Source organism: Melospiza melodia, chromosome 12 (genome assembly GCF_035770615.1).
Source record: "Melospiza melodia melodia isolate bMelMel2 chromosome 12, bMelMel2.pri, whole genome shotgun sequence".
Classification (NCBI taxonomy): Eukaryota; Metazoa; Chordata; class Aves; order Passeriformes; family Passerellidae; genus Melospiza; species Melospiza melodia.
In genome coordinates, this window is record NC_086205.1 from 26,602,889 (window position 1) to 26,627,711 (window position 24,823).

The window sequence follows — 24,823 nt, forward strand, 5'->3', positions numbered from 1 at the left end:
CCTCATCAGTCCTGTTCCCATTAATTTTTAATTCCTCCAAAAGTGGATTTCTTCCCCATGCCACCAAACTCAACTTTCAGAGCACAAGGAAAAGTTTTTTTGTCCAGGAATGCAAAGGTTGGAGCTGCTATCTGCAGGAGCCCACACCCGGTGGAACATTGCTCTTTAAACATCTCATTTGGCAAACAGAACATGGGGAGGACTTTGTTCAGGATTTCCATTGCCCTGCCATGGTGGGATCCATGCAAAGCATTTTCCTTCCTTATTGTGCCTGTTCCCTGTGTTTGGCTTTGGGAGGTGCAGGGAGTGGCAGGGAAACAGCAGCAGGTGCTTTTGGGGAGGGTCCCTGCAGCTTGAACCAAGTAAAAACTCATTTTTTTGTGTGAATTCTTCACCTTCTTCACTAAATTTTAAAGGGTTTGGGCAAGAGGTATTTCCTAGGAAGGAAAGAAGCAGCTGAAAACAATCTCTGCTAGAAACCTTTGGAGATTTCCCCAGACCTTTGCACTTCTCCTCGCATCCAAAAAGCTGGAATAACCCTCCCTACGTGATATTCCAAATCACTGGGTTCCAGCAGGAGACTTCAAAGGATTTTGGCACTCAGCAGGGAACAGAAGCTTTTTTTTCCCCCAGCTGAAAAAGAGAGGAGGTGAGATAACACTTCTGACAGCTTGAGACCACACCACAGCTTAGGAAACTCTTCCAGCTCTAAAATCCTTTTCCCTGGGGAAAAAAAATCATTCCTGGACAATGGGAAGAGGTTTCCATGGGATCCCAGCTGCACATGAAGGTGGGAGGGTGGAAATTTGGAGCTCCCAGTAACACCAGTATGCCCAGTACAGGCTGACAGCTCTCTTGTGATGTCAGGCTCTTTTTATAAAAGTCTCTTTTCTCCTGCTTCATTACAGTTCCATGTTAATTGTAGTTAATTGTTTCACTGGGCTAATTGTAGCACAGCAGCTGGAAGTGTTCACACCAAAAATAATCCAAATAAAAAGAGGAAAGAGAACCAATAATCCAGCAGTGGAAAAGGGAACAAAGGCAGAACAGGAGATGATCCAATTCCAGCTGCATTGACCCTGAAAGTACAAATGCCCCATTAATTTAAGGAATGAGAAATGTTGGGGCTCAGCTGGCCAGCACCATACACCTCTTGTTTAAAACTCATTTTCTTCATTTCATCTCATCAGAATTCTCAATTATCCTGCTATAAAAGTTTCCTGGCCAATTTCATGGATCACCTCCCACATCCATTACTGAGGGCCACAACACACCAGACCATGAACCTCCAGAACCTTCCTCCCAAGGCCCTGAGGGCAGCTTTTATCCCAAACCATCAAAACCAGCTTCCCAAAACCCTGAGGGCAGCTTTTACCCAAAATTATCAAAAACAGCTTCCCAAAGCCCCTGAGGGCAGCTTTTACCCCAAACCATCAAAAACAGCTTCCCAAGGTCCCTGTGGGCAGCTTTTACCCAAAACTATCAAAAACAGCTTCTCAAGGACCCTCCCCTTAGTGCTGCTCCCCAGGGAACGCAGGGATCAGGATCACCACCAGTGCCACTGCACGTCTGAGTGTACAATTTACTCAGAATTCCAGGGAAAATTCCTGTGCTTATGGAATTTTGAAATCTTAAACAAGCTGGGGGTTTTTTGTTTGTTTTTGTTTTTGTTTTTTGTTTTTTTGTTTTTGTTTTTTGGTTGGTTTTTTGTTGCTGGTTTTTGGTTTTGTTTTTTTTTTTAAGTTTTCTCATCATTGTAATTCAGCCATAATCTAAAATTCTTACTTCAGATGCTCCAGTCCTAAATTTAATTCCCTGATTATTTGGAAGTTAGGGAAAAAAATTCACACAACTACTTAAGGCATGGTAAAAGAAGCCCAGCAGGTGTGGGAGAGTCAGGAGAACCACACAAACAGCAAATTACAGTCGTGCAGCACCAGTGAGAGCCAGAACTGGGACAATTCTCCCAGATGAATTGCTGCACCCCAGGGCACAGACGTGGACAAGTGGCCACGTGCCAGGCTGAGCACTGAAATTAAAGCAGAACAGGCAGATTTACAAATGAAATATTACAAAATGTGGAATAATTAACTTTCTCTTAGTCACACACAATGATCAATATTCATGCAGCAAAAGCATCTCTCTCCTCTAACCCCTACCCAAATAATTTCAGTTATTTTTCCCTCAAACACCAAACAACAGCTGAATATCCTGAAATCCTTCCACAAACTGAAAATCTGGGAGGTGAGGAGCAAAGCTGGACTCAAAGTGCAAATTCTCAGATCCAACATCAAACCACCCAAAGCAGCCCTGCTGCAAACTTGTGGTAGTCAAGGGAATCAGGGAGCTGAAACCAATGAAATGTTCAGGGAAAATAATCCCAGGAAATGGAGAATTCAGGGTTTGTGAGCTGACAGAGGAGGGCTGATGCCTCCTGAGCTGCTCCAAAGGCTGGATCTGAGCTTGTCCCACGACTCTACCAGAACAGATAAAGGAAATGGGCTCCCCTTGACTCTGTCCTCACACCCAGCAGGGAAAACCCAGCCTGCACCAAACAAAGGCCCTTGCTTCAGCAGCTCTGTCCTTCATATTCCTTCCAATAAGCAATCCAATAAATCTGAATTTGAGAGCCCAAATCCTGAGAATATCTCCAGGCAACTTCCATGGGAACTCCCTGGCTGGAAGGCTCTGATTCACGGGTGGAGGTCAGAATTAACTCCAGAAATTCCCACTTGTCATCATCCCTGCCTGCTCCACCCTTATTTCAGCATTGCTCCATCGGGACAGGTAAGAGCTGATAAACTCTGCTGATCCTGGGGTTTCAGGACAGCCAGGACAGCCAAGGCCTCCTTTTTGTTGGAGTAAGGAGGTCCAAGCTCAAAATAGGCTATGGAAATTGTTTTATGTAAGTTAGAGCCCTCCTCAATTACCAACAGACATTAGTCTGGGTTTAAAAGAGAAATTAAAACCATGCACCCTCTGCATCAAAATAAGAATCTCAGTGCAGGAATATAATCAGGCAAGAGGAAAAAATCAGGAAACAAGACAAAGAGGAGAGGAGAAATATCCACGTCAGAAAATAGGGTAAATGTGGCAAATCCATATTAAAAAAACAAAAACACAGATTCTGCTTTTCTTACAATGACTGAGCAAAGAGGGAGGAAATGAAGGTAAATTGTGGCAGGGTCAGAAATAGATCCATTGGCAGCCCGGGTGCTGTTCCCGTTATTTTCTCTGGCAGCTCCTATCTCTGCTTTGTAATCATGGAGTAAATCAGAAATATCTCTTTATTTCAAGGTCGTACTCAAGGAAGCAGCTTTAGGTGCTTCTAAAAAAAGAACAGGGGAAAAATGCAGGTAAAATGTTCATCATGGGGAATTTGAGACAAAACAAGAGAAGCCAGGCTCAGGATGAAGCACCTGGCATGGAAAGGGCTGGGATGGGATTGCAGCACCCTAATTAAAGATGGGGAGCAACAGCCTCACCCATGGGGCTGGCAGAGGAAAGGGCTTCCAGCAGCTCCTTGCATTTCCCACAGCCACAAATTGCACAAGAGAGAAGCCTCGCTGAGGCAGTAATTATCTGCCAAATGCACAGAGATTGAGTGATTTATGAAGGAACAGCTCAAAAAAGATGCTGCAAACTAATTCAGCACATCCAGCTCTGGACATGACGCTGCCTTGCTCAGAGGACACATCTGGAATTTCACTCCAGGTAAATAATACATCTCAAGACATTTTCTCCACACATTTTTGATTTCCCATTCCAATATTTCTCCCCACATGAGAATTAAAGGTGAAATCAAGTGGGATCAGGCTGGTGCTGAGGTGTGGGTACTTACACCCAGCAGTCCGTGCTGCCTCAGGCCTGGTGTGGAGACACATCCAAAAATTCCAAGTGCTTCCAGTGCCCAAACCTTCCACAGCTGGCTACAGGTGCCTCACGTGCTATCCAATAATCTGAGGTAATTGGTATCCAAAGTTTGGCTAGTTTTGATATCTAAAAGCTCTTCCATATCACAGATGTATTTTAGCGATATAAAATACCTCAGAGCCCCACACCCAGTTCAGCATAAAATTGGATTTTGGGGAGAAATCCTTCCCTGGGAGGGTGGGGAGGCCCTGGCACAGGGTGCCCAGAGAAAGGATGGCTGATCCACCCCTTGAAATGTCCAGGGCCAGGCTGAATAGGGCTTGGAGCAACCTGGGACAGTGGGAGGTGTCCCCATGGCAGGGGTGGCACTGGATGGTCCCTTCTAACCCAAACCATTCCTCTCCAATCCCCTCCACCCATGCCAGGACTTGGCAGTGAAACAGCCCCTCCAGCATCCCTGGCTCCATGGCCTCTTTTCCCCAAGAAATCCTCAGCTGCCAAACGAGCATCACTGGTACCATCTTTCATATAAATGCAGATACTCCTAAATAAATGATGAGCTGAGGCCCCGGGATCAGCTGGGGAAGTTTCCACTCCCTGGGCCGAGCAGCCAGCCCTGGTTTTGCAATGCTCAGGCTGAGCAGCACCTGCACCAACACCTTTTCCCAGGGATGTGTCAGCACTCCGTGCCGTGCCTGTGCCAGCAGGTGGGAGCGCTGGGAAAGGATCCATCCCACCGCAATTGCGACATCTCCCCCCCGGGAGCTTATCTCGCTGGATAGCTGGAACATGTAAATGCCCTCAGAGAGGACTGGAGCAAGCAGAAAGAAATAATGAATAGTTAACAAGAAGGAGTTAATTGTCATTTCATTTGGCAAATTTCATTTATTTCAGCGCATCTTAGGTTGATGTGGGAAGATGCTTAATGCTAAAATGTCCCAGTGTTCTGGTGAAGCCCTGCAAGGACAGAGTGTCCCCGTCCTCCTCCTCCTCCCACTCCTCCTCCTTTTTCCATGCTTTCCTTCCCTGGTTGTTTAAGCAATCTTCATTCACTGAAGTGTATTTTTGGCATTTTCCCTGGTTTTGTCTCCAGCCAGACAGAGTGAGGCAAGGAAAGTCAGGAAAGTGAATCTGGAAATGTCAGCTCTCTCCATAATTTTTATGTGCAGCCTTTGAGCAGGAATAATGTGCAAAATATTTTCACCTGCATATTGCTCTTCTCACGCTCTCTCATCAGAAAATACACTCATTTTCCTATCATAGAATTACAGAATCATTGAGTTTGGAAAAGATCTCCAAGATCATCAAGTCCAACCTTTAACCCACTAAACCATGTGCTGGTTTAACACTTCCAGGATGTGACTCCACCACGACCCTGAGCAGTCCATTCCAATGCTTAACCACTCCTTCAATGAAGAAATTCTTCCTGATATCCAACTTGAACCTCTCCTGATGTCCACACCTGTCCTCTCCCAGCAGCTCTCAGCTCTCCCCACCTCACACCAGGATTCCTTTAATGGGATGAGATGTTTTAGCTGGCACACAGAAGATCACCAAAGGCAAGTGGAAAGCAAACAGCTCCTGTACAATCATCCTCAGGTCCCTCTTGTGTTCTGATGAGCAAATATTTACCTTTTAAAACAATTATTTCTCAGTCTGAGGTTCATGCCTAGTGCAGCCTGGTAACAAACACAACTAAAGCAACACCCCCTGGCTCCTGTCCGTGCTTTGCCTTAAAGTGAAACCTTGGCCGTGGCTGTCTGTGGTTATCAAGGAAGGATAAGCCATGATGTTTGAGTTATCACAATTTCACAGAATCCCAGAATGGTTTGGGTTGGAAGGGAATTAAATCCCATCCCATCCTGCCCCCAGCCATGGCAGGGACACCTCCCACTGTCCCAGGCTGCTCCCAATGCCCAGCCTGGCCTTGGGCACTGCCAGGGATCCAGGGGCAGCCACAGCTGCTCTGGGCAGGGCCAGGGCCTCACAGGGAACAATTTCTCTCTCATATTTAATCTAAATCTACTTTCATTAATCTGGGATGTCTCCTTGTTTGAGCAGCTCAATACAGTTTGGGTTATTTTGGTTTAAAAAGGCTACAAAGCAAAATCCCGCTGCTTGTAAGCCTGTGACAGGCCCAGCAGGAGTTTTTCAAAGGTTCCAGGGATTTAGGAAGCAGAGGGTGCTGTTGGCTCCCCTGACTGCACACACCCAGCAGCCATTGCCAGCTGCCTCAGCAGGGCTGGGAGTTATCCCCCTCTCTGACACAGGGCAGCACTTCCAGAGGTATCCCTGAACTGCACCCAGCGTGTTTGACGTGCAGGTTTCACACAACATGAAAAGAAAGCCAACCCACGGGTATTTGTGCTGTGACAAAGCTCATTAAAGCTGGTGATGCAACACAGTTTCACCTCCATCAGCTGGGAGTGGAATGTCACAATATCCCCAGCCCTGTCACAAAGCTATTTTATAGGAGCTCTTCTGGCTCCTTTTGTTCCCGCCTTGAAGTTCAGCAGTGATAATGCTGGTGGCTCACACTCTAAATTGGATTGCTAATTGGGTTCCTCACAAGAACTGAAGAAATAGGCAAGAACTGGAAAATAACTGGAGCATTATCCCAGGAAATGTAGTGCAGGTGAATGCACAGAGAGCAGCCCTGGAAGTGCCGTGTCCCAGGGGAATCAGGGAATGTTATTCCTCCTGTTCACACCACAGAGGACACGCTAAAGCAGCGGCCCTTGCTGAAATTACCACTCTGCAACTTCCCAGCTGCAATCCATGATGAAAAGCAAGGAGAGCCCTGCTTTCCCAAGGAATAGACAGCCTGGAGATGTCTGATTACAAACTGGGAGCTGGATCCTGGCTTGGAACAAACCCGGGACCCGCCACCCCACACGCAGGCCAGGCACAATCTGCTCCTGCCCAAGGATGTCTCCAGTGGCACTGGGAGCTGAAACAGCTCCTGTAAAAAGCCCTGCCTTTAATTCCCCTCTCCGAATCCTGGTGACTCCTTTGTTGTTAATTCCCCTCTCCGAATCCTGGTGACTCCTCTTGTTAATTCCCCTCTCCGAATCCTGGTGACTCTTCTTGTTAATTCCCCTCTCTGAATTCTGGTGACTCTTCTATTGCTAATTCCCCTCTCTGAATCCTGACAATTCCTCTGTTGTCAGAATAGAAACTGCTCCACTTCTCTAAATCGTGGCTTCCTGCAATAGGAAGAGGAGCAAAATTGTTGGGAATGTGTGAGTGCTTGTGAGAAACAGATTTGTAAAGAATTCTAGAATAGATTGGTAAAGAAATACAGACTGGGTGTCTCCAGGGTCCTCCTCAAAACTAAACTGGGCACCAGTAAAGATCAGGAAGGGGTTTTATTGTTATTGCACAGCCGTTCCCATGCTTCCATCTGGATGCTGTTACTGAAATCCTGCAGTTGAATGAGGATGTTTTTATTGTTTGTGACGTGGAGGTGCTGTGCACACTGCTCTGAATCCCCAGTTTATAAGGGAGTGAACAGGAAAAAATAAATGTAAAACACTGTTTGGTTCTGTTCTTAAATTCCCGGAGTTTTATACTGAAATGAGCACAGGTAATGCAAACAGCAGCCCAGAACAATCCCTCCTTGGGAAGCTGAGAGCAGGAGAGCTCCAGGAGCTCCTGGGGCACCTCCTTTCCTGCATCCAGTGAATGTGAGGGAATAGTGACCTCAGGTGTCTGTTCCATTAATCACAGGGATATTCCCATGAATTTACCATTCCATTGGACATTCCTGCTGAAAATGAGAAAATGAAGCTGCTGGGAGCTGCTGTCGCTGGCACAAAGTCTTTTGGGTTTTCTGGCCTTGGCACTTGAGCTTCCCCAAAAACACCTACAAGGACTTCTTCAGGGCCCAGCCACCTGCAAAAAAGCCTGAGAAAAAAATCTATATTGAAATCTGTTTTTAAATAGTGTGAAATTTTTAAATTTGACATGTATTTAAATGGTGTGCTCACTGTCCTTGCCTATTGCACAGACCCTTTAAATGCTGTGAAAGAATATGGCAGTAGAGGCAGAAAACACCCATTTAAAATGAATATAACATTTAATACTCACTGAAAAGCACGTAAGAAATCAGAACAAACTGATATGGCTTTCATTAGGGGTGAAATTCAGGCTGCTGTGCTCTTCACCTCATTTTGTGCAATAAAAAAATATTAAAAAATACAAAATCCTTCAGAAGTGGCTGTAACACAGTTTAAAACACAAATTTTCCACAGAAGCCAGAGGACAACCAGAGCTCACAGGCAGCACAAAGTACCTCAATGACTACAAAGAACCCAGTTTTGATATTCACTGAGGCTGTGCCTTGAGCTGAGGTGGGATTTGGTGTATTAGCACCAAAATTAGGTGGAGAAAATAAATCTGCAGTTGAAAATAAATCTGCAACGGAAACTTTTCCAGCATTATCAGGATCCAGTTCTCCTCCCATAGGCTTCAAAGATGTGGCTTCCATAAAGGACACACTTTGTCCCACCCCTCTCCCAATGCCACTCTCCAAATGCCAGCCTGGAAATGTTTTATTTCCCAAATCAAAGATTGAGTGATTCATCAGGGCTTCAAAGTAAAAACTATGTAACACCCACTTGTGCAGCAGAGGTTCTGAAACAAAAGTTCAGAGCAGGGAAACATTTATTTTTTACTGTGCATTTTCCTTTCATTGTTTTAATAATATGGTCCATAGAGAGTCTCCAGAGAGGTCTGCAAAGAAACTTAATTTCAAAGGAGCAGAAGTGAGTAAGTGTGTGAACACAAGCATCGCACCAAAGAAAAATGTGCCAAAGATTTAAAAACACGGCAGACAGCTTGACAGACTGTGATTTTCAGTCCTCGAGTGAAAGAACTCTTCATTTCCATCAGGATGTTACCACATTAAATAAATCCCACACAACGTGTTGATGCAATTCAGCTTTATTTTTCCCCAGCGTAACCTGCAGGAAACAAATGCTGATCTACAAACAAACCTCGGTGTCACAGAATCATCAAATGACAGAATGCTTTGGGTTGGAAACGACCCTAAAGGTCATTTAATTCTAACCCCCTGCCACGGCGGTTCCTCCTTTCCATAGGGTGCTTATGGTACATTACAAATGGAATACAAAGCGAACGGACTGTGCGGGTGGTCCTTGTAAATAAAAATATCATTTAATTCTTAATTAATGAATTTTAACAACGTACGTCTCTCACGGTTCCCGCCCGCTCCATGGCTCCCTCACGCCCTTTCGGGGCTCACTCAGGGCTGCTCCACGGCTCCCTCACGGTTCCCTCCCGCTTCTCCATGCCGGCTCCATCACGGCCCCCTCACGGTTCCCTCAGAGCTCCCGCCCGCCTCTCCATGGCCCCGTGAAAGTCCTGCCCACGTTCCCTCACAGTTCCGTCATGATCCCCTCACGGCTCCCTCACCGCTTCCCCCACCTCTCCATGGCCCCTCACGGTCCTTTCCGGGCTCCATCAGGGCTCCTCCACAGCCCCCTCACGATTCCCGCCTGCCTCTCCATGGCTCCCTCACGGTCCCTTCCGCGTTCCCTCACGGTTCCCGCCTGCCTCTCCGCGTCCCCCTCGCTCCACCCTCCCCGGGGCCGGGCTGTGCTCAGCCCCGCCGTCTCCTCCCCTTCCTCTGCCGGCCGGAAAGCGCCGCGTGTTCCGCGGCCATGGAGTACCTGCCGGCGCCCGCGGCCCCGGCGCAGGGACACATGTGAGCGGTGGCGGGGGAACGGGGTGCCCGGTGGCCATGACCGTGGCCATGACTAACTGTGCTTCTCTCTGTCCCCGTGTCCCAGCCTGTGCTGCCAGTGCGGTGTCCCCATCCCGCCCAACCCGGCCAACATGTGCGTGGGCTGCCTGCGGGCCCAGGTGGACATCACCGAGGGCATCCCCAAGCAGGGCACGGTGCACTTCTGCAAGCAATGCGAGAGGTGAGCAGCCGCGAGATCGCTGGGGAGGGCAGCAAAATATACTTAGAATGCACTTAGAATGTATCATTTTCGTGGTTTAAGGAGGTAAAAGCGCACAGGTTTGGTATGGGGAAGCTGGCGGGGCTCAGCCTGGAGAAAAAGCGGCTCAGGGGGAACCTGCCTCTGCACAACTCCCTGACAGGAGGGGACAGCCAGAGAAGAGTTAGTTTGGATATTGGGAAAAATCCTTCATGGAAAGGGATGTCCAGCCTGGCAGAACATCCTGACAGCAGGGGACAGCCAGGGAAGGGTTAGTTTGGATATTGGGAAAAATCCTTCGTGGAAAGGGATGTCCAGCCTGGCACAGCTGCCCGGGGCCCCGGTGAAATCCCCATCCCTCGAGGGATTTAAAAGCCCTGTGGATGTGACATTTGGGGATGTGGTTTATTGATGGCTTTAGCAGTGCTGGGGGTATGAACTCAATCACCTTAGCCACTTTGCCATGATTTTCTGTGATTCTAAAAGTTGTAGTTGCATTGGTGTTACTGAACTGAAAGCTTTGGAAATAGCTGCTCGTCCTTGGAGCGATGTAAGGTAAAATGCTCCCTGCATCCCAGGTACCTCCAGCCCCCAGGAACCTGGATCCAGTGTGCCCTGGAATCGAGAGAGCTGCTGGCTTTGTGTCTGAAGAAAATCAAAGCTTCCCTGAGCAAGGTGAGAACTGATCCTGCTGGGATTTCACAGTCTGGTCTGCAAAATTGTTACTGCAGAGATAGGAGCTGAGCAGAGTGAACTGAGGGAAGCTGGTGTGGTTTTAATGTACCTCAATTTCAGAGGTTTTTGCACGTTTCAGAAATTACTTATGCAATATTTGTTCTCACTGGTTTATGATGATACGAGAAAGGGTTGCAGAGGTCTGTGTATAGTTTAACTCAAATTCACATGTTTCAGTTGAAAGAAGCATCCCTTAGGTTCAGAATATTATTAGAGGGAATGACCTGAGACTGAGCATCTTGATTTTATGTCAATCAGCCTCCATGTTCTAGCTAAGCACTATTAATTGGATTTGGGATATTAATATATATTTTTTTAATTAAGATTATTCACTTTTTCGCTACAGACTGTTTGTGTTTGTGGAGTTAGGCTTGGTTTTACTGAGCTCTTGTCCTTCCCCACGGGCAGGTGCGGCTGATTGATGCAGGATTCATTTGGACAGAACCACATTCCAAGAGGATCAAGCTCAAATTGACTGTTCAGAAAGAGGTAACTGGAGCACAACCTTCTCCATGTGGCTTTTAAAAAGCTTTTATGGCAAACAGCAGGATTTTTTAATTATTATTTTTCCTATTGTTAGATTTCATCCTGCCTATATTTTGTCACTGAAGTGCCATTCATCAGAATGAAGAAAGTTTTTGTCTGTTCCAGTAAAGATGGGAAAATCTTGCAGTTATTTGTGACCCAACCAGAGCCTAAACCTTGAACATTTTGTTTTGCAGGTGATAAATGGGGCAGTTCTGCAGCAGGTGTTTGTGGTGGAGTACGTTGTTCAGTCTCAGATGTGTGAAGACTGTCACAGGATTGAAGCCAAGGATTTCTGGAAAGCTGTGGTGCAAGTCAGGCAGAAGGTAGAGGCAAACTGAATTTTTATTTGATCATGGCAGAACAGTCAGGCAAAGAATTGGGTGATTTTCTGGGTTTCTCAGACAAAAATGTACTCACATTTAGCCACAGGGATATGGTTTGTGTTCAAGGTTGTTGAATTTTTTCTAACTCAGTTTAGAAAAACTTTCTGCTGTCCAGTATTAATATTCTTTAAAATGATGCTGGCAGGAGGATCTTGTGTGGATAACTAATGCTCTCCTGTATTTTAAGGCAGTTTGGGAACAGTGGGGCAAATATTTAATTCTTCTTTAAAGGAAATAGATCTCTGTAGCAACCAGTTACACAAAAATGAGAAATGGAAGCTTTAAATAATTTGGTATAAGTAGAGCAATCTGAAATATTTTTGTTTAGTTGGATGTTCTTTCTCTAGGTGATCTCTTCAAATAAATGTTTATTCTTCAGAGATCCTGCTTTGTACTTGATGCTTCTTAAACAACCTTGGTGCTTTTGTGTTTGTTTGGCTTTAGACTGTGCACAAGAAGACTTTTTACTATTTGGAGCAGCTGATTTTGAAGCACAGGCTCCATCAAAACACACTAAGGATCAAAGAAATCCATGGTGAGTGGCTCTGGAGGCAGAATAACCTGGATTTGTGATGGATGTTTTCATGTTTGTGTGCTGGAAGCTGTGCAGAGAAAAGCTTATGAATTATATTTGATGAAATAGAATAGAAATAGATTGGTTTCCTTGCTTTTCAGATGGCCTGGATTTCTATTACTCTTCCAAGCAACATGCCCAGAAGATGGTGGACTTCCTTCAGTGCACAGTTCCATCCAGGTACAGCTCCCCTGTCCATTGCCTTGAGCACTCAGAACTGTGGGGAACTGTCTTAAATCCTTCCTTTTAAAAGAATTTTTAAGTGCAAGTGTACAAAATCTGTATTTTAATCCAAACAGACAAAATCCCTTCTACAAAAGTCCCATATTTTCCACTTAACCATGATAAAATTAACCTCTATTTCCTCAATATTTGTATTTTTGATGCAGACACTTTGTTCCAAGGATCTCCTGTTCCAGGTGATGTCTCTTGTTTCCTGAAACTTTTATTTTTGTGTTTTACAGATCCAAATCATCCCAACGTTTGATCTCCCACGACATTCACAGTAATGTCTACAACTACAAAAGCACTTTCTCTGTGGAAATTGTTCCCATATGCAAGGTGAGCTTCCTCTGCTTCACCTTTGGGGTGTTGTGGGCAGAGTTGGGGTTTGGAGGTTGTAGGGTTTGGGGGGTTAGGGAGGGATCCACACAGGAAATGCTGAAGTTACTGGGCTAGAAAAATAAAACCACAAAAGTTTAAGATTTTGTTTCAGAAGATTTGGTAAAAAATGGAGGAAATGGGAATGTCAATTGGTTGTGTTGGTTTGCAGGACAATGTTGTGTGTCTGTCACCCAAGCTGGCCCAGAGCCTGGGGAACATGAGCCAGATCTGTGTGTGCATCAGGGTGACCAGCACCATCCACCTCATCGACCCCAAGACTCTGCAGAGTGAGTTTGGGCTTTTCCCCAGCCCTGATGGTTCTGCTGGCACAATTACTGTGGCTTTGTTTCCATAAAATCCGGGATCTTTGGACCTTAATATTGTTAAATTGATCTGTACAGTAGAAATTTCGTAGTGAGCTGAGAGTTCTCCAAGCTTGATCCCCTGGGCAGAATGTGCAGGCTCAGTTTGAGCTCCTGGATGTTCTAAATATTTACCTCTGTCACCTTTATTCCTCTACAATTACATGGCTTGATTCCCATGGGATCCTGGGCAGAATGTGCAGTAGAAATTTCATAGTGAGCTGAGAGTTCCCCAAGCTTGATCCCCTGGGCAGAATGTGCAGGCTCAGTTTGAGCTCCTGGATGTTCTCAACATTCAGCTGTGTCACCTTTATTCCCCTGCAATTACACGGCATCTGGATTAAATTTTCAGGCACTTCAGTACCAGAAATTCTGTGCTTTGCTTTCTGTGTGCTGGGGAGCTTGGGCAGCAGAATCCCTCTGAAAGGATGGATCCAGGAATAATTCCTTTGAGCAAAGTCTGCCACAGATCAGCTGCTCCTGCAGCAATGTGGGTCATGTCCTAAATAACTTACAGAGATGAACAGATTGTGTCTGGCAGTTGCCTGCATTTTAGTTAATGGTTGTTTTTTCACAAGAAATTCTCTCCCTGATCATTTTGCAGTTGCTGAAATCGATGGCAACACCTACTGGCGCCACCCCTTCAACAGCCTGTTCCACCCCAAGCAGCTGGAGGAGTTCATCATCATGGACATCAACAGGGTCCATGAGAAGAAAAAAGGTGCTGGGGCAGGGGCTCGCTCAAACAAGGTGAGTTTCTCTGTTTAATTGGTGTTTTGGGCCTCCTGCTCAGCTGAACTCGTGGGCTGGGTGTGCCTGGCACAGTCTGGGCTCTTCTGGGTGTCACCACTGGCAGAAGCTTTCCTTGGGACCATTTGGTTTGGAAATGGCACAGGCAGGAGGTGAATTCCTCTTCCAGGAATTCTGCTTGCAGAGTTTAAACTCTGCTTGTTACTGGGTGTTGAAATATTAACTTTGCAGCTTTCATGACTGAATTGGTCTTGTTAAAGCATTTCTTTCTAATTAGAATTAATGGATCTTCTCAGTTAAAAGCTAAAATAGGTGTTTCTTTATAGAAACAGCCTTTGGGAATTCCTGGGAGTTGCCATGTCCATTTCGTTACTTTTATGGAATGAGAAATGAGGAGTAGCAAGGGATACATTGGATGTGATGCAGAAGCACAAGTTTAATGACAAGTGGAGTTTAAATCAGTGCAGTGTTGGGGTTAAGCTGGGTTTGGTTAAAGAATGTTTTATTTTCCATTCCCACAGCACACTCTGGCTGAAGCCTGGGTCAGGAAAACCTCAGAGCTGGACACAGATCACCAATATTTCTGCTGCACTCACCTGGGGCACATCCTGAACCCTGGCGACCTGGTCTTGGGGTCTGTTCTTCTTTTCTGAGCTTTTATTAAATGATTATTTAATGACTGAATTCATGTGCTATCAGAAAGTGTTGAACTGCTCTGATCTCAAAATGAAAGCAGCAAAAGGTGGGGAATTTCCTGGTCCTAATCCAGGAAATCTCTTTTCTAGAAGGAGTTTCCATGTAAGAATTGTAAGAAATAAGAGAGCTGATTGCCTTCAGAGTGCAGCTTGGAGTCACAACTTAGCCACAAATAAATGGCAAGGATTTTTAAAACTCCAATTAATTATTTGTTTGCTAATGAATATCATATACAGTGATAACAAATGTGAATTATTTGTAAGATTAGGCAAATTAGGTGATGCTTAGAAAGGTTTAAACATGAATGTTGTGAGCCCAGCAGCACCTCAGTGGATGTTGCAGTTTGGATTCCAGAGATTGGAAAGTGCCAACAGAGCAGGATTTGGGAACTGCAGCTGCTCAGACTTAGGAGAGCTGCACATTAATGTGGATTTTTATTTGCTTCCCTTCCTCTGGAAATATTCCTGTTCCTTAGGAGCTGCACCTTGCCCTGTGCTGCCCTTTAGCACAAACACGATAGACTGAGGTCAGGGTTTTTATAAAGCAGAATAAAACCCCTGTTTCTGTTTTAGCTTTGACTTGGCCAACTGCAACCTAAATGATGAATTTGCCAACAAGATGAACCCCCAGCACATCCCTGACGTGGTAAGAAAATCCCTTTCTCTGTCCAAAGTTCCTCCATTACCCAGGCTAGGAGGGAGTGTGATTTCATAGTGAGCAGTGCCTGAAGGAAGAGAGGATATTAACAGTGACATTTCAGCAGCATCTGATTTTGAAGGATTATTTCCTTAAATATTTGAGTGATGGTTAAATAACATATTTATTGTTTGGGTCTTTTTCCAATTACCATGGTTAGCTAATACATTAATTGTTGGTTCTATTCCAATTACCAATCCCTGGGCGCTGAATAATAACTCCAGTGTGTGCCTGTCCCTTCAGGACCATTCCCCAAGTGTTTGGACATATTTGAACCAACAAACTCCCTGTAAATTCAATATAACACTGCTGAGTGGCAGCCCAGCTGGTTCTGGATGCCCAGATGGGGATTTGGGAGCTGATTTGGGGTTTTGGGAGGTGGAAAAAGGAGCTGCTTTTCCCTGCAGGTGCTGATCAAGAAGAGCTTCGACCGCTGCAAGCGGCAGCGCCGCAGGAACTGGAAACTGAAGGAGCTGGAGAGGGACAGGGAGGCCTCAGACACAGATGATGAAAGGTTCAGTATCTGCTCTCCTTGTTCAGTGACAAAGCAGCCTCTGAATAACCTCCAGCTGAGAGGGAAAAAGGGAAAATGAGAGAGAATTGAGTTGGGAATTAATAGGTGAGGGTAAATCAGCGGTGAGTTGGAAATGTGGGGATGCTCTGGGGTTTTGTTTCTGTGATTTCACTTTGAATGAATTTCCATAAATCCAAAGGAGCAGGGAGTAAATACATCCCACATCTTTTACAGACAATACCAGGACTTCCTTGAAGATCTGGAAGAGGATGAGACCATCAGGAAAAATGTCAACATTTACAGAAGTAAGGCCTTTCTAACTCCCTCACTGGGTGTAATTAAATCATGTTTAAATTGTGTTTGAGGCAAAACAACTTTACTGGAATTCTCTATTTACATTCTCCAAACTCTTCGTGCCTGGAGAAATGCTGCAAAGTATTTCACAGATGTGTTTCACCTGATGGGTTTTGTTTCCTTGCCTTTAAGTGAAAGAGAACTTTTCTCCTGCACCCAAAATCTCTGCTGGGGGAAGGATTTGATACAGAATTCAATTTTTTTCCATGAGGGGACTGAGGAGTTTTTTGTTTTGTGGTTTGTTGGTTGTTTTGGTGTTGTTGGTTTGATTTTTTACCCCCATTTTCCCTTGGCGTTGCTCTGGTGGTTTGATGTTTGTTTTCTTTGCTTAACTGATTTTGGGGGGATTTCTGTGTGTTGTTAGATGCAGATATTCCAGTGGAGAGTGACACAGATGATGATGGAGCTCCACGGATCAGCCTGGCTGAGATGCTGGAAGATCTCCACATTTCCCAGGACGCCACAGGAGGGGAGGGAGCAGAAATGCTGACAGAGTGAGGACAGTGCCTTACAGCCAATAAATATTCCCTGGGGAGCAAAAACTCCCCAGACCATCATTAACCATCACAGGGCCAGGAAAAGTGACAAAACTCCCATGCACCCCAAAATAATGGCCTGGAATTCATATTTTATGGTTGATACTCAGAGAATCAGCAATTAAAGCTCAATTTCTGGTGGAAGCGTTGCAATATAAATTCCACAAGTTCCTCCCATCCCTGAGGGATCTTTCCATGCAGTTTCTGCAGTGGAGAAAATAAGGAAAGATGTCCAGAGGGAGAGATTTTATTGCAGTTCCCTGGATTTTAGGTAGAGTCCCTACCTACTGTTACAGCTTTAATTTCTCACATGGGGAAGGTTTTCCCCATTTTTGGCACAGTGGTTTGAAGCCTTTTATGATACCTGTAGATTATTCCATATATCCATATTTAGGGAAGCTCAAGACTAATTTCTGTTCCCTTACACAAAGAAAACTTCCCTGCAAAGCCCTTGATCAGGAAGATTGGAAAATCCTGTGGTGTGTGATGAGTGTTGAACTGTATCCCATGTCTGGATCAGTGGATTAAAGCAACATGCACAGCAATTAATTAATAAACCAGCTATAAAGGATTAAAAACCTCTTGAGATGTTTTGATTCATCATTTTTTAGTTCATTTTCAAATCCAGTTATCCTCTGCAAGTCCAAAGAAGACAGAATAATGAACTCCCTGTTGGTGGCAGGTGTTGGGGGGGTAATAAAATCTGGGTTTAAACTGTGCTGTTTCCATCAATCCTTTTCCTCCTCCCTGTTTTCCTTGCTGGACTCTCCCAGGAATGTTGGATATTTGCTGTGCTGTTTATCCCTGGAGATTTCCCTCTTCCTTTCCCCCCTTCCTGGAAAAGCTTCCATGGATCTTTTATCAGAAGATCTTGTGCTGCTGAGGCCTTGGATGCAAGCATTGCCTGGATTTGTGGGATTTCTTTGGCTGGAGCAGCTCCCCACAACCAAAGCTGGGTCTCTGTAGGTTCCCAAGCTTCCAGTGCCCCTTTGGGAGCTCAGAGGGGTTTAGGGAGTGCCCAACAAATTAAATATTCACCAATATTTTAAGTTAACAAAGTATTCATTGTCTTGGATAAAAGCTGCCACTGTCCCTGCAGCTCTTCCTGAAAATCTCTGACTTAAGCCACAAAAAACTCCTTTTATACAACAGAAATCCTTCAGGGTTTTAACCAGACCTGCTCAATGATGCATTTCCACCCAGATGTTGATGGATTTTGAGTTGGAAGTCATGGGAGAAGGTGTGCAGAATGTTGGAATTATGTTTTGCTCAGAGAAAATGGTGAAAAAATGTGTTTTATAAGTCAGAGCTTACAGCACTAAAGCTGGATAACTGAGGGGGGAAATGAACAGAAAAAAGGGGTTGGAATGTGCAAACACTAATTTTTGATTTATTATTCCCTAGATAAAAGTCTTGTATGTTGATGGTGAAAAGCTTAAGGTGATGATTTCACTTTTAACTGCTTTAAAAATCTGTTAGTGGATGGCCTGATGTAACTCCAGGGCTCCCAGATTTTCCCAGATGGAAATTGCTGAGGTGAAATATTGATGGGAAACACTTCTAACCTCAGGCCAGGTGCCTGAGCTTGGCTGCCCTCCAGGGACAGCTCCTGGGCCAATTCTGGGAGCTTGCAAGCTGAGGAATTGAGACACTGATCTGGTGGGGACTTAACAAAATCAGTGTTATTTCACTGGAAGCAGCTTAAAATAGGGAATTCCAGAGGAATGTTGTGTCAGGGAGTTTCCCACAAAAAGCTGGACAAGGGTACAATCCAAATTCTGTTGGATTGTTGGGATTTGGAATAATTTCTCTGAAATGCCAATGGGAAGAGTCTGGCTCCATTTCCACCCTGGGACTGACAGAGATTGATCCAATCCCATTTCTTCCCCGTTCTCCTGCAGGAGAATCCATGGAAAAATCGGGATGTGCTGAACGTGAGAGTCCACCTGGTGTCACTGTTCCTGCACCCAGAGCAGGTGAAAGGAGTGGGGGAATTGGAAATCCAGGGGGATTTGGGAATGTTTCCTGGAGCTCATTCCAGGACACAGTCATGGAACAAAGAATCTCGTTGCTGTCAGAATCTCCATTTCCTCCTCAATACAGGATGGGAACCTGGTTAAGCCAAATCGGAAAATGAAGTTTAAAACTTGTCAGGGTTTCAGTTCCAAACAAAACCAAAGCCTGATGGTAAAGCAAGAAACTGAAGGGATTTTGTGCAATTGAAATACTCATCTTCCTAAAATGAAAGCATTTTGGATGATGCTTTCATTTTAGGAAGTTGAATACTCAAATTGCACAATCCCCAGCAAGGACTGAAAAGCCTTGAAAGCCAATTTTAAACTCACCTCTGTCAGTGAGGTCTGTGAGATGGAAGGAAACTCCTGAAGCTGTGAAATATTTGGTGCTGTTTGCACACCCTGCTGAGAGTGTGTGCTCTGAGGATGGTGCTTCACACCTTGATCCCTGGAAAAAACACCTGGAAAAATATCTAAGAAAAATCTATTTAATGTAATATCTCTGCTGTGCGCTGGGAATGCCAGCAGCAGAGGAAGGAGGAGTTTCCTGTCTCAGAGAAACTGGAACTCAACTGTTGCATGAAGCAGTTTCAGCTGGGCTGGGAACCGAAGCAGAAACTTCCAGCCAGGCAGGACAGAGGGATTTCAGGTCAGCTCTGGAAAAGCAAACAGAGCTGCTGGAAACTCCCCCCTGCTCTGAGCAACCCTGCACATGGAAATGTCCTGTGGGATGCACAGCCAGGAAGTGCTGACAGGTTCATTCTCCAAGCAGGATTTTCAGGTCAGGTGATGGAGAGCAGAGATAAGAACTGCAATTACACGTGGCTGGAAATGAAGCAAAGTGCTGCTGTTGGAGCGCAAAACAATGACAGGAACAAGGAGCAAGAAATTATCTTAGAAAGCTTCTAAAAACTCCTGAGGAGATCAGCAGCAGAGGGGCTGAAATTCCACATGGGCAGAACCATCTTTAGTGCCTTTAGGAAGGGCAAACTCTTTGGATCAATAAAATTAAAGTTTCATGGGAGATAAGGTGTGAAAGTCCTACAATAAAATCACTCCTAAGGAGGATGCTGGGATTCCAGCAGGGTGTTCTGGCTGGAAACATCAAAGGTTTCCTGTGAGCAGCACGAGCAGGTGGATTTTAGCAGCTGCTTCTTATTTGTTCTTTAGTTTCCACTCTTGCTGAAGCAGCGTGGGTTAAGTTGTGCAATTTGAATATTTCCTTTTCACGTGGCAGGGATCTGAAAGGTGCTGAATGTTACCTTGCATTCCTTTCTGCCAGGACAGAAACTTCCCCCAGACAGACACAGCTGCCCTCGGCGTGCTCAGGGAAGGGTGTGCAGGGAATATTCCATTTCCCATTCCTCTGGGAACACTTCCTGCTCCAGCCATGCATCCATTCATCCATTGGGGTTTGGAACACTGAGCATCAGGTGGGGAAAACTCATTGCTGTGGCCACTCAGAGCAGCTGGTTGGAAAAATCTGGAGAAATGTGGAAAGAGCCTGTTTGACCCCAACAATCCCAGCCTGGGCATCCCTGGAGTGGTGCCCAAACCCTCCTGGAGCTCCAGCAGCCTCGGGGCTTTCCCTGGGGGCCTGGGCAGTGCCCAGCAGCCTCTGGGGAAGGAGCTTTCCCTCTCTCCACCCTGTGCCTGATCCTGATCCTGATCCTGATCCTGATCCTGATCCCGATCCCGATCCCAGCTGAGCCTGACCTGACAAATCCAGAACCCCCAGGCAGGAACCTGCCCAGGCAGGGCTGGGAACTGAACTGGGATGAGATATTGTAAATCCTGGAGGCTTGGGACAGGCAGGGGAAAGGGGGGGATGAGGAAAATGAATGAGGAACTCTGGGGAGCCCCGGCTGCCCCTTGGCCCCCTTGTTTCCTCTGCTGGATTTTGGTGCTTTCCTGGCTCTGTCCTGTTCCCCCAGCCCAGCTGGGATCTGGGGATGGGAGCAGAGCCCCACCCCAGTCCTGCACCCAATCCCATCCCAATCCTAGCCCAGGTGTTGTGAAAGAGGCACCCCAAAACCCCCATGGGAAAGGGCAGCAGTAACACCAGCAGGGTGAATAATACAATAACACAACCTGCTCTGCCAGCCTGCTCTGGGATTCCTGAGTGCCCAGAAATGCTCAGGATGTCCCTGTGGAGTCCTGCAGGGACTGAGGGTGACCTGCTCCTGCCCTGGGCTCACTCCCAGGCACAGCTTGAGCAATAGTTATTTTCATAATCTTGAGAAATATATAGATTTTGCCCCTTTAATGCAAAGTCCTGTATTTCTCTGTATTAGGGACTGACAGGCTGGGGAAAATTCACTGTCTCCATAAACAGGCTAATGATCAATATAATTAAAATATTGTGTGCTCCCTCTTCTTCCTGAACATCAGTAAATACAAATTATATTGATAAATATCAGTAAACATAATATGCAGACTAAGCATGAAAGCAAATCTACACTAATTACTACTTCAACCATTATATTACTTGAATAAAACATCCCATTGGATCCAAGTTTGGAAGTATTGAATAGATTTTTTTTTTTTTACAAACTTAGAGATAATTGTTACAAGACTTGGGAGTTTGAGCACAGCTGTCCTCATTTTCCCAGAGAAATTATTTTCATCTCCTGCCTTATTTCCCCATAATTATGAACTGGGAAAGCAGCTGAGGTGACAAATGACATAATTGATGTCTTCACTTTGTTTTGATGCCTCCTGTGATCAAGCCTCATTCCCTAATTCCCTGCATTGCCACCTACAGCAACAACCCATCCTCTGGAAGGAGAGGACATCGCAGGGGCTCGGGAAAAATTCCAAAACAAAAATTTAGAAGGTGAAAACAAGGGAGTAAAGGGTTAGGAAAAAAGGAGACATTGTATTTTTATATGTTTAGGGGTTTATTTTCAACTGAAACCCAACCACAAGTGACTCTGTAGTGTTATATTCTCTTTATGATGCATGTGATTTACTCATCTTCTAAAGACTATCTGGTTTTATAAAGCCCAAGAATCTGAGAATTTAATCAGAAATTTTCACAGCAGCACATCCTCACATTTTTAATGAATCAGTGGCATTGTTTGCACCATGATAACAAGCCAGCCAAGTAATTCATTGTATAAAACAATCAAGGAGACTGAATAAATCCTGAAATCATTCCATAAGAACACAGCAAGCTCAGGGAAGCAGCTCCCACTCGTCCAGGATTTTTGTGTGCACATCTCTTCTGGCAGACAAGAACAAATCCATGCTGTCTCGTTTCTCCAGATGGAAACTTCCCATATCCAAACAGCTTTCCCTGGGATAAAATCTTCAGGGAGGTTGTTCCTTTCCCCAAAATAACAAAATCTTCAGGGGGGTTGTTCCTGTGCCCTGGAATAACAAAATCTTCAGGGGGTTGTTCCTGTCCCAATCCCAGCTCTGTAATTCCAGTGGGTCACTAAAATTGAAAGCTCTTGAAGAATCAAAGAGTAAAAACAGGGATTGATTGGAGCAAAAATAATTTCCTGTCAGAGCAAAACACGAAGAGAGGATAAAGCAGAGTTTGCTGCTCCTGGACAAAAATGGGATAAGGAAACTCTTTGATGCCCAAGGCAGGCTGAGGTTTTACTTCACCACAGAAAGAGAATTTTCCCGTGGGTTTCCCAGGAAGCTGCAGAGGAGCTGGAAGGCCGAGCTGGCGTGGAAAGCCAGGCACACATAGGTGGTGTAGAGCAGCAGCCCCAGCATGGCCAGGTTGAAGGAGTAGAAGAGCACCTTCTCCCAGGGCTCCATCAGGTAACTGCAGGTGATCAGCTCAAACTGGCAGAAGAGCCAGTACAGGTACCTTGGGGTGCTCTTCACATCCATCCCCAGTCCCAGAGCTCCCTGTGGGATGAAAGAGCGGGGATCATGGAAATGGGAACTTGGAAATGGGAACCTCATGTTCTACCTGAAGGGTGGAGGATCATGGAAATGGGAACCTGAAATGGGAACCTCACATTGCACCTGAAGAATGGGGGATCCTGGAAATGGGAACCTGGAAATGAAGGGTGGGGGATCATGGAAATGGGAACCTGGAAATGGGAACCTGACATTGCTCCTGAAGAGTAGGGGATCATGGAAACGGGAACCTGGAAATGAAGGGAGGGGGATCATGGAAATGGGATCATGGAAATGGGAACCTCACACTGCACCAGCCTCACCAAGGAGGCTCCCTGAGAGCTCATTTCACCCAAGAGCTGTGGCAATTCCATTCCCCAGGCCAAGCTCTGCCAGAATTTCACCTTGCACTGGGTTACTCAAGGCTCTGTTGGAGCAGCTTAATTAAAACTCCCATTAAGCCCTCTCTCCTTCCTCCTCCTCCTCCCCACCTGTGGATTTCTACACAGAATTTGCTACAAGGCCAATTCCTACCACTGCAGGCTGGATTTTGTCTCATGCTCCAGTCGCTGCTGGAAGTTCCCGGTGCAAACTGAGAGCATGGAGAGCTCCACACAAACAGAATTCCAATAAAAGGAAACTACATCCAGGTTATCCAGCTTTTTCTGCAGCAGGGAGTGAATTGATCTGTTGCCAGAATTAAATAATAATACTAATAATACTAATAATACTATAACTACTACTACTAATTATAATAATATTTAGTGTATAATATAAAATATTGTGTTGTATGTAATATATAATAATGTAAAATAATAATAAAGACAAATTTCTTTTAAAGAAGAAATAAATCAATGCTAGTAGTTACTGAGTGTTGCATTATGGCACCAGCAGGACACAGAACTGGAGGGCAAAAGGGAAAACAGGACTAGTTCAGTTATTGACACTTTCTGTCCTTTGGTAAATAAGAGGCAACAAATCAAAACCTCTGATTTCCCACTTTTTAATTAGGAAGTAAAGAACCCCTGTTGGTGTCAAAATCTGTGGAAAGAAATTTATCCCTCAGAAATGACATGCCATTAACTCCACAGCCCCAAACAGAGTGGGATTTTACCCTAAAAAAGCCACTTCCCAGAGATTTTAGTGACATTTTCCTTCCATATCTCCTCCACCTCTTTTCTTCCTGCCAGGTGAGTGAAACAAATGCCTCTGTAGTTTGAAATATTAACAATTGCTTGTGAAAATATCCTCATTAACCACCCCATTTCTGCCCTTACACACAGTTTTTACTAAATTGGGTGACACCTGAGCCTCTTCCCACCAAATGCATCACAGTGAGGTAAAATTTGGGATGTGAAAAGCAGCACTCACCTGTGCGGGGCAGGGGATGCTCTGGAGCCCGGCAGGGAGCAGCTCCCGTGTGGATGGAGAGGCAGAGCCCAGGAGTCTGATCCTCAATTACAGAGCGTGTCCTCCACTCCCCGCCCTCCTCCTGCCTGCTGAAATCTCCTCTGGCCACAGGACTCTGCTTTGTGCAATAATTTCTGCTCTGCCTGCACCACGCTCAGGACACGGCACCGGGATCCTGGGGCCGGGCCCAAGCTCAGGGACTCTGCAGGGAGGAGCACAGCAGGCAAACAAATATTTACAGTTCATGCCTTGGCTGATTGCAAACCTCCCAAAACACCTCTGCCCCCGTGGGGCTCTGAGCTCCTACAAGGGGCAATTTCGTGTCTCCACAGAATTACGGGGTTAAGCAGCCACAAAAATGTGGCACAGGAAGGCCTGCAGTGAAGCCACCACCTTCTTTTGCAACATCTGATTGGGATTATTTTCAAACAGCTCCCAATCTCTGCATCTCCCAAATCTCATCCAGAAACCCCAGGGTGGAGGGGATTTGGGGACCAGGTTGGTGTAAGGAAAGGAGGGTGAGTTTTCCTCAGAAAAGCTGCAAAATTAGAGCAAGCCGCAAATGCTGGAGGCTCTTTAATGATCTAATTGGGCAAGTAAATGAGGTAAGAATCTGCATAATGGATGGTGTTCCAAACTATCTGCCTGCAGCCAGATCATTTCCAAATATGAATCATGGGGATGATGTGCCACAAGCCATGTCTGGGCCTCACCTTCCCTCCCTCCTGTCCCAAACACAGCCTGAGCTCAGCTGGAGCAAACCCTGCCCTGCTCCCTCAGCCTTCTGCTTTTCCTCCTCATGTTTTCCAACAAAATCAAATTTTCTATTTAAGAACTGGCCCTTTCCCCTAAAAAATGCAGCAATGGGGAAGGACTGCCCCAGGCAGCAGCAGTCGAAATGCTCCATTTTCAATCTTCCAACCAAATTCTCCATGTCCAACCCTTGTCCCTCAGGAATTCCTGCTTC

General features: G+C 45.5%; 2 protein-coding genes across 2 annotated transcripts; one reads left to right on the top strand and one right to left on the bottom strand.

Annotated features, from left to right (window-relative positions):
- The first annotated feature begins 9,536 nt into the window (after nt 1-9,536).
- NMD3 (NMD3 ribosome export adaptor) lies at nt 9,537-17,148 on the top strand. Its single transcript, XM_063167398.1, has 15 exons — nt 9,537-9,601; nt 9,687-9,821; nt 10,418-10,514; nt 10,983-11,063; nt 11,297-11,425; nt 11,930-12,020; nt 12,161-12,239; nt 12,524-12,620; nt 12,832-12,949; nt 13,629-13,774; nt 14,296-14,408; nt 15,043-15,115; nt 15,574-15,680; nt 15,915-15,985; nt 16,399-17,148. Exons 1-15 carry the CDS (start codon nt 9,558-9,560, stop codon nt 16,530-16,532), a joined length of 1,515 nt encoding a protein of 504 aa, XP_063023468.1. The 5' UTR covers nt 9,537-9,557; the 3' UTR covers nt 16,533-17,148.
- Nucleotides 17,149-21,461: 4,313 nt separating this feature from the next.
- LOC134423475 (serine palmitoyltransferase small subunit B-like) lies at nt 21,462-24,017 on the bottom strand. Its single transcript, XM_063166443.1, has 2 exons — nt 23,818-24,017; nt 21,462-22,452 (listed from the first exon to the last, which is right to left on the bottom strand). Exon 2 carries the CDS (start codon nt 22,432-22,434, stop codon nt 22,192-22,194), a length of 243 nt encoding a protein of 80 aa, XP_063022513.1. The 5' UTR covers nt 22,435-22,452; nt 23,818-24,017; the 3' UTR covers nt 21,462-22,191.
- Between the last annotated feature and the right edge of the window lie 806 nt (nt 24,018-24,823).